This window comes from Tiliqua scincoides, chromosome 4 (genome assembly GCF_035046505.1).
Source record: "Tiliqua scincoides isolate rTilSci1 chromosome 4, rTilSci1.hap2, whole genome shotgun sequence".
NCBI lineage: Eukaryota > Metazoa > Chordata > Lepidosauria > Squamata > Scincidae > Tiliqua > Tiliqua scincoides.
The window spans coordinates 137,882,949-137,898,692 of record NC_089824.1 but is presented as its reverse complement, the minus strand read 5'-3'; the positions used below and the strand labels follow the sequence as shown (position 1 = coordinate 137,898,692).

Sequence of the window (15,744 nt, the reverse complement as noted above, 5' to 3'; positions counted from 1 at the left end):
CTTGAAGAACCCCTGCACCATTTGTGGAAACACCACAGGCTGTATCCTCTGAAGGTTGTCATACTAGTAGGCCTATCAGTGAGCTTGCCTGGTCTACCATTTCTCAGTAATATCATCTAGAGCAGTGGTTCCCACATATGTAGCACCGGGACCCACTTTTTAGAATGAGAATCTTGTCAGGACCCACCGGAAGTGATGTAATGACCAGAAGTGACATTATCAAGCAGGAAAATTTTTAACAATCCTAGGCTGCAATCCTACCCACACTTACCCAGGAGTAAGTCCCATTTACTATCATTGTTAAAAGAATATACATAGTAGCTTGTTAAAAGTTCAGGTCTGCAACATTTCCTCAAATGCAGTCACATACCATAGTAGTATCTAGTCTAATATATTAAAAATAAAATAATGAAGTGAATGGGGACCCACCTGAAATTGGCTTGCGACCCACCTAGTGGGTCCCAACACACAGTTTGAGAAACACTGATCTAGAGATTTTTCTGCTGAAGTATGAAAGGCTTTTGCCATCATCAACCAAGATTACATTTTAAAAATGTTTCTAATTTGAGTATTGGATCTTGTGTTTGCTTATCTAGCTGCCCCATTTGACTTAGGTTTTTAACTATTATGCCTGGCTATGTTTTGAGACCCAAATGTGGTTTTGCTGCTGTAAAAATAGGCAGAGGTCATGAAAGAAATTTCTGTTCCTGTCCAGTCTTTGTGCAGTTGTACTGAGTAGATCCATTCTCCTATATGAAGCTCATAGAATTTACAATATAATTTTCCGTAATACAAGGGATACATTCTTGTGAACCTGAGCACTGTGTGAAATGGTGCGAAAAGAGACATCACTAAACAAATGGCTGCAAATTGGCACAGATTGGTCTGCAGAGTAGGTAGTTCTCATTGGCTGCAGTACCTGTCATTCACATTCAGGATGAGGAACACTGTAATGAAGCAGTGTTAAAAATAAGAGCATTTTAAGAGGTATTGCTTGTGTATGAAATGGATATTATGGGAAGGAGGCTTGTATCCACAGATTCACTTATCCATAAATTGGGTCTGCTGGGATCCCTCCCATGTGTGCCCTCCCACACTCACCTCCTCCAGAGGTGAGGGGAGGTCTGCTTCCCTCACCTCTGGAGGGTCCTTTAAGACCAGCAGAGACCACTGGCATCCATCAAAAACAGCAAAGAACAAAACGGCTAATATTATAATGCCGTTGTACAAATCTATGGTAAGGCCACACCTGGAGTATTGTGTCCAGTTCTGGTCGCCGCATCTCAAAAAAGACATAGTGGAAATGGAAAAGGTGCAAAAGAGAGCGACTAAGATGATTACGGGGCTGGGGCACCTTCCTTATGAGGAAAGGCTACAGCGTTTGGGCCTCTTCAGCCTAGAAAAGAGACGGCTGAGGGGGGACATGATTGAGACATACAAAATTATGCAGGGGATGGACAGAGTGGATAGGGAGATGCTCTTTACACTCTCACATAATACCAGAACCAGGGGACATCCACTAAAATTGAGTGTTGGGCGGGTTAGGACAGACAAAAGAAAATATTTCTTTACTCAGCGTGTGGTTGGTCTGTGGAACTCCTTGCCACAGGATGTGGTGATGGCGTCTAGCCTAGACACCTTTAAAAGGGGATTGGACGAGTTTCTGGAGGAAAAATCCATTATGGGGTACAAGCCATGATGTGTATGCGCAACCTCCTGATTTTAGAAATGGGTTATGTCAGAATGCCAGATGCAAGGGAGGGCACCAGGATGAGGTCTCCTGTTATCTGGTGTGCTCCCTGGGGCATTTGGTGGGCTGCTGTGAGATACAGGAAGCTGGGCTAGATGGGCCTATGGCCTGATCCAGTGGGGCTGTTCTTATGTTCTTATCTGTGGCCTCTGCTAGTCTCAGACTGAGCCTTAAGATTTAAAAAACATGACTGCCGGTTTCTCCGTGAAACTGGAAATGGCGTTTTAAATGCCAGGCCTTGGGCCGCCTAATGCCTTATAAGGCAATAAAAACATAACTTCCAGTTTCACAGAGAAACTAAAGTCACTTTTTTAAACCATAACTCTTGGTTTGAGCCTGGCAGAGGTTGTGGACAGAGGACCCTCCAGAGGTGAGGAGAGCAGAGCTCCCCTTAGCTCCTGAGTGTGTGTGTGTGTGTGTGGGGGGGGCATTTTCCTGTATCTGCAGTTTCACTTAATTACAGGAGGTCCAGAATTCCCCATGGATACAGGGGCATGCCTGTACTTATTTTCTTACATTAACATAAATGCAGCTGTCCGACCTCTAAATTCTACAGAATGAATGCAAATTCACAAAGAATTAATTTCTCATCAGGATTTCTTTATATATTCTCAATATTGTTTTGCTCCTTACTTAAGTAGTATCTGTACTAGAAAACACTAACTTCCTGTTGCACATTAGTTGTAAAGTAAAAATGCAACCAAAGCACATTAGATGGACAGTAAATAGTTGTATCTGTCTTGGTGTCAGTAGTGTGCCTATCTGCAGAATGTCACTGCTACTTCCTTTTGACAGACATGTTATACTATGGACTGGTTATCAGTGCACAGTAGCACTGATGGAACACTTTCTTAAAGGTTTCACTCTTAGTAATGTTGCCTGCATAAATCACTGGCAGGGAGAAAGTAGGCTGTCATCCACTTCATTGGTTAACTACACTTAATGGGGTCCTAAGGTTAGCTGCCTGCACAAGTGTCCACTGGCACCACCTCAATTATAAATGCTCACTCCCCTGTACAATTCTACCTTTGTATTGGGACACAGATACTGGCTGCAGTGCCGTCCCTCCTAAATAAACTTCAGAATCGGTCATCAATGCAAGCCTTTCCATATATAGTAATATAGCTTGCTTTCTGGCACACTTTTTAGAGGATATAAATAGTATTTTAAATCATTTGGTGTAAACAAATTTCTTACTCAACTACCAGTTCATTCTAAATTTTAATAATCATGTTTGTAGCAATTTCTGCATGTTGTGGCAGCCCATCTTGAGTTCGCTGTTGATTTGGTGCCATGCACTGACATAATCGTTCTTATTGGAACAAAATTTGACTCAGCTTTTTGCCCACTAAAGTAGTTGCTTTTTAGCACTAGCAGCTGCATATCAAAAGTGCGTTGAACTTCACATTCACCATCAGTCTTACAATCTATCTTGGGTACCGTATCTAGTCACGGTCATGTGAATGGGCTTCTCTTAGTGCTGTTTTGAAGCAATGTACTTAAGAGCCCTAGTTCATTTAGCAAGATAAACCACATTAAGATGTTTGATATGCAAGATGGATATTTATAGTTCACGCTTTGAGTTTTTGTCTTTATTCCAGACCTTTGATGAATGTGTAGCAGCTGGAGGCTCAGACTGTGCCCCTGAGAAGCTCTGGCTTCAAATTCCATTCTTCTGTGGCCACAGCTCAGAATGCTGGTAAGAAGATGAGGTTGACTTAAGGTGCTGATCAATACATTATGAACATGAACTGAATTTAGCAAGTGAGAAAACGTACCAGACATTCAGATTTTAGGAAATAACAAAAGATTAGACTGTACATATGTGTACCTCAGCGACACAATACTTTGTTGGGAAATTCTTCCAGAGTATACTGAACAGCAAAACCTTTTTTTGCGCACTGCAATCAAACAACAGCTAACTTTGGAAGTTCTGCATTCATATGTTAATGACTGACTATCTTGATTTGAAACAATATGGGGTTTTTTCTATCAAACCGTTAAAATGATATATAGAGAAAAATATATTCTACTTACAGGTGCTAAACCCAACTCACTTTTAGCTAGGGAAATTTAGGATGATGATAATGTAAATGTGAACAGGTGTGAACACTGGAGATCCTGGTCCCTCTGCTGCCCGGAACCAGGACTACAGGGTGCTACCCCCTGCTGCGTGCCCACCCCCCCTGCCATCTGGAGGCCTTTGAAGAGCCCCCAAAGGCCCATGGATGCACATGGCCTCCCCGGCCCTCTGAAGGCCTTCTGAGGCTCCAGAAGATTGAAAATTGAGCAGCCTTCCCAGCTCTCCAAAAAACCCTGAATGGTGGGGGTGAAGAAAGTGGCACTGCCCCTGGAGGCATGGTGCCCTGGGGCATTTCTCCTCCTTGCCTCCCCCAGGAACACCACTGGGTTTGAGTCCATCACAATGGAACCACCTTTTCTCTATATGCATGATAGAAATTGAAGTTTGGAAGTTGATTTGTCATACTGTAACTCCAGTCAAGCTTTGCTATGCCTGTGGTCTCATTAGTAGGAGAAAATATCTTTGAACATTAAATGAATATGAAAGAAATTTTTATCAAGATACAGGTGGCAGCTTGATATCCACAGGAGATCTGTTCTTGGAGTCCCTGCTGATTTAGAAATTCACAGATAATGATATCTGTGATATGGTCCCTATACCCTTTGAAGGGGACTGTGGCTTCACTCTGGTCCCCTCCAGAGGGCTTTCTGAAACCCACAAAAGCAGCATGCATCCACCCGCTGCCTCTGCGGGCTTCAGAATGGCCAGAAAGGCCAAAAAAATACAAGTTTCGCAAGGGAACAAGGAAGTGATGTTTTTATGCCACAAGGCAGCTGTTCTCAAACTCACAGGGAGGTTTGAGCTCCAAAGTAAGTTCTTGCAGGGGAGGGGAAAGGCAGCGATGCGATCGCCAGGATCCCTGGTCAGAGCGTTGTGACACCCCAGAAAACCACTGCCATAAGGCATTCTGAGTCCGGGGAAGGCCTCCATGAGATTCCTGGCTTCCCCAGGCCTCTCCTGGGCTTCCCCAGATCTCAGAATGCCTATGGCATAAAAAATAACTTCCGGTTTCCCTTGGGATACCGAAAGTTGCGTATTTTCTGCGATTTTCGGCTATTCTGAACCCCGCAGAGGCACCGGGTGGATGCATGCTGCGTCTGTGGGCTTCAGAAAGCCCATCTCAAAACACATAGACGACCAGGCCTTGCTGAGGGAGAATCAGCATGGCTTCTGTAAGGGCAAGTCTTGCCTCACAAACCTTATAGAATTCTTTGAAAAGGTCAACAGGCATGTGGATGTGGGAGAACCCGTAGACATTATATATCTAGACTTTTAGAAGGCATTCGACATGGTCCCTCACCAAAGGCTACTAAAAAAACTCCACAGTCAGGGAATTAGAGGGCAGGTCCTCTCGTGGATTGAGAACTGGTTGAAGACCAGGAAACAGAGAGTGGGTGTCAATGGGCAATTTTCACAATGGAGAGAGGTGAAAAGCGGTGTGCCCCAAGGATCTGTCCTGGGACCGGTGCTTTTCAACCTCTTCATAAATGACCTGGAGGCAGGGTTGAGCAGTGAGGTGGTAAAGTTTGAGGACGACACCAAACTTTTCCGAGTGGTGAAGACCAGAAGTGATTGTGAGGAGCTCCAGAAGGCTCTCTCCAGACTGGCAGAATGGATAGCAAAATGGCAGATGTGTTTCAGTATAAGTAAGTGCAAGGTCATGCACATTGGGGCAAAAAATCAAAACTTTAGATATAGGCTGATGGGTTTTGAGCTGTCTGTGACAGATCAGGAGAGAGATCTTGGGGTGATGGTGGACAGGTCGATGAAAGTGTCGACCCAATGTGCGGCGGCATTAAAGAAGGCCAATTCTATGCTTGGGATCATTAGAAAAGGTGTGGAAAACAAAACGGCTAATATTATAATGCCGTTGTACAAATCGATGGTAAGGCCACACCTGGAGTATTGTGTCCAGTTCTGGTCACCGCATCTCAAAAAAGACATAGCGGAAATGGAAAAGATGCAAAAGAGAGCGACTAAGATGATTACTGGGTTGGGGCACCTTCCTTATGAGGAAAGGCTATGGCGTTTAGGCCTCTTCAGCCTAGAAAAGAGGTGCCTGAGGGGGGACATGATTGAGACATACAAAATTATGCAGTGGATGGACAGAGTGGATAGAGAGATGCTCTTTACACTCTCACATAACACCAGAACCAGGGGACATCCACTAAAATTGAGTGTTGGGAGAGTTAGAACAGACAAAAGAAAATATTTCTTTACTCAGTGTGTGGTTGTTCTTTGGAACTCCTTGCCACAGGATGTGGTGATGGTGTCTGGCCTGGACACCTTTAAAAGGGGATTGGACAAGTTTCTGGAGGAAAACTCCATTACGGGTTACAAGCCATGATTGCATGTGCAACCTCCTGATTTTAGAAATGGGCTATGTAAGAATGCCAGATGCAAGGGAGGGCACCAGGATGCAGGTCACTTATTATCTGCTGTGCTCCCTGGGGCATTTGGTGGGCTGCTGTGAGATACAGGAAGCTGGGCTAGATGGGCCTATGGCCTGATCCAGTGGGGCTGTCCTGATGTAAAACGCTCTGGAAATGACAGGAGCACAGCTCTGGTTGCCTCCAGAGGACTCAGTTGGGGCCAAGTCTGGCTTCACGTGGGTACGTGAGATTCACATTTAGACAGTTCCCCAGATACAGAATTCACGGATACGGAGGCCCCACCTGTAATGTTATTCTTAATGTGGCAGGTCTGAAGACCACTTAGAGTATGACAAATTCTACGTTTGTGCAAGAAAGAGGTATGTACCACATCACTTCTGCAGCTTATGCAGTGAGGACATGATCGAGTGCTTGCAAAACATGCAGGGTTGTATGAAAGCTTAATCATTCTAGAAACCTGTTATCTGTCTTTTTCTCTTCATTGTTAAAGTAGTTTTGCTATAATACAAATATTCTGTAACTGAAGGTTGATACAAAGCTAAAATGTGCCTTTCTGTTTCTATTTTTATATTATGTCAAAGTGTTTCATTTGAACAATCTCGTACAACAAAAAAACTTTCTGTGTTGAATAGTTGCACAGTTCACTTGAAAAAAAGCATTAGTGTTACTAAGAACTTAGAAATCAGAGCTAATCTTCTGACATCTAACCTATGCAATGAAGAGAGCAAAACTGGGGAGCAAGGAAAAAAGCGAAGGAAATTAAAAATGTGTGTGGCTGAAACTTTGTTTTCTTGCCTGTGCAAAGATAACAGCGAGGCCATTCTTTAAGCCTGGTGTGAGAATATCTAAATGAAGGGAACCAAAATTCTTGGCAGACATCAAAACCTTCCTGTAATTACTTTTTATCGTTTTAGGAATGTGGGAAGCAGATGGGCTTTGGAACAAGCCAAATACAACTTGATTAATGAATATTTCCTAGTGGGAGTTACTGAAGAGCTTGAAGACTTTATTATGTTGTTGGAGGCAGCTTTGCCCCGCTTCTTCAGGGGTGCTACAGAATTGTATCGCACAGGTATTTAAAAAGCTGTATATTAGGTTCTCTCCCCCTTTTTAAATATGTTCTTTCACAACCCTCTAAGATTCTCCACCTGTGGGACTGGCACCCACCAGTGGATCTTGAACTAGTTTTGTTACACAAACTGAGATGGCATATTAGGCTATGTGCATCAAGGGTCAAATAAGCTATTACTTAGGGGGAGACACTGCTCACCAATCACCATAATAGCCACACCCCTTTGCATTTATAAATCGGGCAGCAGCTTCTGGAGCCTCTAAAACTTTTGAGAATCATTGCTAGGGTATGAATGAGCTGTTTCTTGAAACAGTGGCTCACTTTTGCTGTAATTCCAGAAACTCAATAGGCTTGTAAGTACATATGTGCAGTGTTTGTGCCTATTTCCAGCTGCCCCTTGTGTATATACTTTCCATCATCCATAAACATTCATGCTTTGTTCACTGGTTTCCTTTCTACCTGAGCTGGGAAATCAAGTAAAGCACAAAGAGCCTTCCTTGCTGGGTTCCAATTGTCCACTAGCTCGATTAAGTAGGGAAGGGCCTGTGACTCACTCTGCACTGAGGATATAGCTGAACATGTGTTGCTGCAGCTTATTGGAAGAGTTGGGTAACTTCCTGCCAAGTAGCAGCAAGTTGAGCAAGTTGAGGAGCAAGTTGGGCAAATCCACCTTCCAGTCTGACCCACATTCTTTTGAAAAGTGAGAGCCCCACATTTTAAAGGGACCTGAACCCTCTACTACCCTTAATTATCACTGTAGGTACTACTTTTACCCACAACTCAGGACTAGCATTTCCTCTAAGTTACATAGCCTCACAGCTGGAACTCAAGTCCTGCTCAGCTTCCCTGTTGGTGCTCTGGAGTTTGACACTGTCATTGCCGAGTGTTTTGGAACCAATCCCATACAGTCACTGTGTGACTTGGCACATTTCCCTCAAGGATTAAAGGGAACATTGCTCAAGATCCTATTGACTTTCCTTCAGCAAGCTCACTGAAGTCATAGTTGGACTATCCACAGCGATGCAGGCTGTTGCCCCCACATCCAGTATTAAGATGGAATAGGACTGGATGTTGCCGCATAAGAATATTGAACGAATATTTCTGTTCTCATACATGCACTGACTATAACAATTGCTTTAGTCTAACTTATAATGTACTTATTATGATGGGTGATGTGTGAGTGTAGGGGGAGAGATTGTAAGTTTCATAAGCTCCAGGGTTGTACATTGTATCCCTGTGTGCTCATGCATGTTGGCCCTCCTATAAGATCCTTATCAGAGAAGGCTGGCACACCCAGTATCAAGAGAGAGCCAACTTTTCTCTGTCTGCTGTAGTCCCCACACTCATACAAGTTTCACAGTTGGACTGAATGGCAGGCATTCACTAGTATAGAAAAAAGTAAAAGGTTATATTCAAACCCTCCCTCCCCCTGGTGGATTAAACTACTTCCTGCTTGAGTGATAATTGAGAAATGATCTACTTCTGCTTCTGTCTCCCTAACCCCCTTCTGGGTTATGTTTCTTGAGTAGGATATAGTGTGACAGAACCTTGGGAACTTTATAGCAAGTAGAAGGTACTGGACTGTGAGTGTGTTTATATTGTTGTGTATATATGTTGTTAATGATATATACCTGTAATAGTCTCATTTGATTACCTGTCTTCTTAAAAAAACAAAAAACAAAGTCATAATGTGAGAGCTTGCTGTGAATTCCCTGAAACAAATAGCCTGCCCAACTGAGATCTAAGTTTTTGTTAACTTTATTGTCAATAATACTGAATCTCCAAATGGGTATTAATCACAATTGAAACAGATATCTTAATAGATATGATGTGAGAAATTACAGTTCCCTTTACAAACACTTCCTCTTCATGGTTTTTATAAGCTGTTAAGCAGTGAGAGGAATGTTCGCTGAGCAAGTACACTCATGCAAATACATTCATGCTTAATGTTGCAATTTCTAGTCTCTTGGTCCCAGAGGCTTAATAAATCTTGGCCCAAGTTCTGCAACTTTGTGGGTACTCATTTAACAGCCTACTCTCTAAAGAATGACCCTTGTGAACATGTGCATGTACATACACATCTCTTCTGGTCTGTGCTGCAGTGTTCTGGCTACAAGTCAAAATGAAGGTATGATTTTTATGTTTTACTTTTAGGCAAGAAGTCTCATCTTCGAAAGACAACGGAGAAGAAACTCCCCACAAAAGAAACCATTGCAAAACTGCAGCAGTCTGAAATATGGAAAATGGAGAATGAGTTCTATGAATTTGCGCTGGAGCAATTTCAGTTTGTCAGAGCACATGCAGTTCGGGAAAAGGACGGAGAATTGTATATCCTGGCACAAAACTTTTTCTATGAAAAGATCTACCCTAAATCAAACTAAAGACCAGTATGTCCTATTAGATTAGGAGACTAAACCTTTGGCCACATCCTTATTGTTCTGAGCCCCAACTTTAGATTGTGAATACATCAGTCGAGGCACTACAGTTCTGGGCTTGCTATAGTGGGCTGTTAATTGCTCAAAGAAGATGGCTTCTGAAGTACCATCACCTAGATATGTTGGTAATGGAAAAGTATAAGGTTTGGTTTGTTCAGTATTTTCAAAGGGGACCCATTGCACCTGAAGAAGACTACATATTGGTTTACAGAAACTAACCACATACCAATTGTAGCTGAAATTCTAAAGGCTTCCCTTTATGCTCTTTTTGATTCATAGGGGCTTATTTTACTTAACCTCCTGGAAAGAGGAAGCTCTTTGTTCCCTGGCTTCAACATGGAGATTTGGGTTGTATACACTTATGAATAATGTTAATAACTGGCTGACATCTGTGCTTTGTTCTTGTGAATTCATATCACATGACATTCATTGGAATGTTCAATCATGTTCCGCTGAGAAGTGCTGCAGCTGGACTTGCCCATATTTACAAATGTGGGTTTTCATTTTAAGAAGCTAGAACTGGTCATCAGTGTGTTTTAAGAATTCAAGTTCCATAGTGATGTTATCAAAAGGCCGAAAATTAAGGCAGTGTTTCTTTAATACTCTCTGTACTTCCAACAGATGTTGGGAAAACACTCACCAAAAGCTGGCTTTTGCCTGCACATCAATCTAAAACAAATAGTGAATTCTATAGCATTGTTCCATTGGTTCTTTGTACTTTGAAGAAAACTACTGGTGAATCCATATTATGACTCGATTAGTGAGCTGTGGTATGGTTAGGGTTTTCCTACTTAGATACTTTTACCTGTAGAATATTTTTACTAAGGTGCTTTATAATGTGTTTTAAAGCATTGCATTTGCAAAAGGAATAAAATGCTGTAAATAATGCATATTTTATGTATTTGGACCAAAAGGTTACAAGTAACTAGTTTAAAGTGTTTTGCACCAGTTTTGTTGTATGTGAAGTAAAAGCATCCCATCTGCTGCTCAAATTCCGGTTCTGAGTTCACTCTTGGACATCACTGAAATGCACTTCAGTGACCTCAACAATTTTAAATACACAGTGCATCTGTCCAGGAGCCTACAGAAAACTACTTAATCTGCATCCTTTTATCATGCTTAAAAGAGGAAAAGGAAGACGGAAGCATGTGGCCTGGTCGCAAGAGATACAAAGAAATTGACGTCAATGTATTCATGGAACTGCCTTATGTTGCTTCAGTAAACTTACATTTGCCATTATTAGCACCTTATAGTACGTACTTACGTGAGGTTATTAGCAATTGGTTAGATACTGGGAAATCATATTCTTAAAAAAGGTAAAAAAAATTAAAACATAGAAAACTTGTCATTCTAAAAATTCCCTAACTGCATATGTTTTATCAGGAGGTTTTAAAAATAAGTATTAACATTGAGAATTTTTAAGAATTTGGTTCAGGCCTTGGACTTTGCATTCTGTAGGGTATTCAGAATGCAATGTCGATGTGTTGATAGGAGAATATTTTACCAAAACTGTATCTGCTATACAAACACAAAGAGGTTGACTGTCGCCTATAAACTGAATGTTTGATGCCAAAAAACATGATCCTGTTTTGAAAGGGTAATGAGACTGTTACGTAAAGCTTTTAATTTGCTATATTCTTTATTTGCCTGCCTTCTAGAGATTTACGCGTAAAAATAGCACTACCTTCCTAAGCAATTTCTTTTCAGCTGCCAATGGTTAGATTCTTTGTTTCGCTGTATTACCGTAAGCCAGTGTGTATTGTAGCCATGGTCCAAATGAATGAGAGATAGGAACATGAAAAGAACTTTTATTGGATGAATAGATTACTGAAATATAGCAAGTTTATGAACCTGTGTGTTCAACCTCAGGTGCTGATGCTCAGAGCACAACTAAAATTATCCAGGTTGATGTATGTGTGGTGGACCTGTTGATTCCATTCCAGTGTGGTAGAAAGAAGGTAAGGTACTTAGTGCCTCAAATGGGCAGTGTGGCATGGAGTGAGCTAGCACTGGTACACAGAGTCTTATAATTGTACAAGAGATTTTACAAACTGCAGTATGGATTCTTGGAGCCACAGTACAGATTGCATAAGGGGGTATGACTACCCTCTTTCCAAATTCTCCACTGTGTTGACATACCGTCCAAGCAAAGGAAGCGTTTGAATATTTATTAGATATTAGATACTTAGATTTTCCCTATCGAAATGACTTTGGAGCTTCAGGGGACTTTTTATATATTCAATCAGTGTAGCAAACAAAAAGTAAACAGCAAGTGGATAATATAACCAGCTTGAAAGCTTATTTTCTCAAGTTCCCAAGTACTTAATCATGTGGACTAGCAGCAATATAAGACTGAGTCTGGTTATCATACTTCACAATGCAGTATGCATTATATTCTGCTTCATGAGCCAACATTACTAGATACTGCAGTAGTTGGAGGGAAAGAATGATTCTCATTATGTTTGGTTCTTCTAATTAGGAGAAGATGCTGCTGGAATGTTAAAAGATAATGGAAGAAAGCAGTTTATAATTAAGGATAGATGGCCATTTTGAGGAAAACATATATAGAACATTAGTACACTCTCCTTTCTTAAATGGCCTGCACATTACATAATTTCTTCAGTTCCTTTCTTGTTGCTTTTGTAAACTCCTTTTGAAAGAGAGCACTGAATCAAAGTGTTAATGTTTACATAGTGGAAATACAGGCATCTAAACACTTAAACACATTTGCAAGTTTACAAAAGTAGCTGGAACTGACACTTTGTCCATCTTGGTCATAATTAATGGTTTAGAAAAGAAGAATCTACTGTGTTTGGCTTGAACATGCTATTCTTCACAAGTTCCCAGTTCCACAGGTACATTCTTAGCAGTGACAGGGAGAAGCTTTTGAGTCTAGTATGTTGTCTTGATTCTTAGTTAGGGGGAGGCAAGTGAAGGCTTACTTCTCTGGGATATTGTATCACTACTTGTTCTCCTGTGGCTACAGTTCTTGTGGTCCTTACTATTCCAATTTACTTACCTCTTCCCTGTTTGTAACATTTAGGGAAATGGCTGGGATCCAAGCTAGTCTGATTTGGCTGCTCTGCTTGCACCCAGGCTTTTATGTTCCCCTTTTTGTGCCAGATATCATCCCAATGTCAGGTCTCTTCCATAGGAGCCTTGTGTAGCCATGCTCTGTAAGGCACAAAATGCTACCATCAAAAAAAACAACAACAACCTTGCACCTCCATTGCGTGTGTTCAGAGTCGTTCCAGTTGAAGAAGAATAGGAATTTGCTCTCATTCAGTGTTTGCTTGATATGAAACTCAGAATACACCCTTCTGCAAAATAGCTTTTTACAGTTGTCTGAGTTCGAAAAGTGTTGGATGGAAGAACAAAAGACTGGGAGAATTGGTATCCAGAAGTCTGCTAGTTGGATTCATAACCAAATAGTTTTAGATGCTCATCTGCCAAGCCTGGCATTATACATTTGGACTGCTGTGATTTATTTTTTCACTTTAGGCCTCTGGAGCAGGAGAAACCTATTTCATGAGCTTCCTTGCCCTAGTTCTCCAGTTAACTGTAAAGCTGGATTAACTTGGTACTGAATTAAATTAGTAAAATATAATAAAGCGCAACCATGATCCTGATTATTAATCTATAGCCCTAATCTCATTGAAATGTAAACTCTGCATTAGTTAATTGAAGCATTTTGATAGATGGCTTAAGAAACAGAGATTCTTTTAAAAATTCCTAACTTCAGATTGGGAAAGTACTATTTTTCTCTGACTTTATTTTCACAAATTTAGCCTTGAACCCTTGAGACGTTCTATTTATGGGGTGCAACATTCCTGGTTTTTAAACATTGTCCCCAATCCCATGAACTGTATCAAAGAGTTTCCATAGGCATGTATACTGCCTCTGCCAGTAATGTGTGAATGGAGGATGCAGTTCACTGTGGATCTCCTACCTTTGCTGAATGGGAGCCCTACATCTACAACTGTTCTGTATGTGGCTATGGTATTGGGATGACATTGAGACCTTACATTGGTCTACATAAAGTATTCGTCTGCTCCACAAGGTAAGCTGTTGGTCATTGTTGATCTAGTTGTGCACCCAGTGTATACCCAAAAACATGAGCCCACTTCTCCTTTTCAGGGAAGTTCTTCCTCAATGATCAAACTATACAGGTATATTAGATTGTTTGTTCTGAAAACCATATTTTTCAAATTCATATTATAAAAGTGTAGTTGAGAACAGAACAATAATGGTTGCCCACTCTGATTATTGTTACTTTCTGGCAAAGCTAAAGAGCTTGAGCCACATAACCTAAAGCAGGAAGACTGTAAACAGGTCTAGCAAACAGGTGCTTCAAAGCATAAAAAACAGGTAGTAATTTAAATATTGTGCACTTTTACACATACATGTTTCATCAGTTTACAACGGGAACTAAAACGTGCGATAACTTCTACAATGTAACGAAGGGTGAGTACATTGATGGAATCTGGATTGCCTCTAGATATTTTGCATTTCTAAATATGAGCAGCTGCTACACTGCATTCCCATCTTAAGTGTTGGCCTTTGTTGAACGCCTCTGATCCTTGCTTTGTAGATTTGGAAATAAAGCCCCATTGATTTTGGTGGCATTTGCTTCCATGTAAACATGCATAGGCTTGCAGGTAAAATGGAAGGTCCAATTGTCCCTATCTCTCTTTTTTAAATCATGTGGTTTTGGAGACATTGTGTATGAGGAAACCTGTTACGTGTGATACTTAAGCTGTGCTGCAGAGACAGCATGCTGAAAAGCCTGTATCGTGCACTGCCAATTTAGCTCTTAAGAGGAGCATTTTGTGACTACTAGATATGGGAGTAGAGAGAGTGTAATCAATGATCAGTCGCCTGGATATATCCCATTTTTAGCCTGTGCCGCCATGTAACCTTTTGTCACACCTATTTATAAACTGAAGCCCTTGTGAAGAATTTTATAGCAGGTTTGCTATAAATCTGTTTAGATGCTGGTATTTCTCTAATATTTACATTTAAAAAAAAAAGCTGTAGCTTCTGTTAGTCAGATTGGTGAGCATTTCAGAAGCCGTTTCGAATGTAATCTTGAGAACATGGATTGTGCCTCATTATTTTGTTTAAATATACACAGCTAAATAGTGCCTTTTTTCCTCACAATCCATGTTGGAAGATGCTCACTCCTCTGTTTTCCTTTCTTTTCACTTACCGATTCAGTTGTGCAATACTCCCAAATTTGAAACCATTTTGTTACATCTGTTTGAGATAATTGCTTCATTTTTCCTTACTTTGCTAAGAGCTTTCTTCTGTTGTTGAAGTGTTTCAGTTGATTACCTGATGCAAATGATATATAAAATAAAATACCCAATGGGAAAGGGCAGATCAGTCTGGTGTCTTCTTTTAAAAAAAAAAAAAGTCTTGTACTTATTCGCAGTAGCTGTAGTCAAGATGAACACACACACACACACCACTGAGCCTAAAACTTTCAGGGAAAGTTTTATGGAAACTTGTCATGGTTTTCATCATAATCATTTAAATATGCCTCCAATAGGATATGGCTTTGTTACTGGAAATGTACAAGAAGGTGGGAGGCTGTTGCAGGAGAGAATCCTGGGGTTAATTATAAAATCAGCTGGGTGAGTGAGCAGTTTGTCACAGATGCTGCTGAAATGAGCATCCAAGTACAGCAAGTGGTTCAAATGGGAGCCGATGACTGCAAATACGTACTTAGCAGAGGTCACTAAAGCAATGAAACAATGGCTGTGTTGTAAACCAAACTATTGGTTGTAGCCAGTGGGGAATCATTTCATGAGAAGAGACCAGGGTCAAGAAATGAATACAAGGGTTCGGGTTCTGGAAAGCAAACAGGGTTGGAACTAGGATTGCTGAGTCTGAGTGACTACAGCAGTCTCAATCACCTTGCCCAAGAGTATGTGTCCTTGGCCTATTCAATCCTAGCTTCTGTTGCTGCTGGCCTATTTGAAGTGGTAATAACAGCAGCTCCAATTGCT

General features: G+C 41.1%; 1 protein-coding gene across 1 annotated transcript in view; it reads left to right on the top strand.

Annotated features, from left to right (window-relative positions):
* Window positions 1–15,107, top strand: part of HS2ST1 (heparan sulfate 2-O-sulfotransferase 1) — a 120,837-nt gene extending 105,730 nt beyond the window's left edge. The window contains exons 5-7 of the mRNA XM_066625689.1: window positions 3,352–3,449; window positions 7,141–7,298; window positions 9,453–15,107. Coding sequence (XP_066481786.1) covers window positions 3,352–3,449; window positions 7,141–7,298; window positions 9,453–9,679 — 483 coding nt within the window. The 3' untranslated portion in view covers window positions 9,680–15,107. The remainder of the gene's footprint in view (window positions 1–3,351; window positions 3,450–7,140; window positions 7,299–9,452) is intronic.
* Window positions 15,108–15,744: the final 637 nt, after the last annotated feature.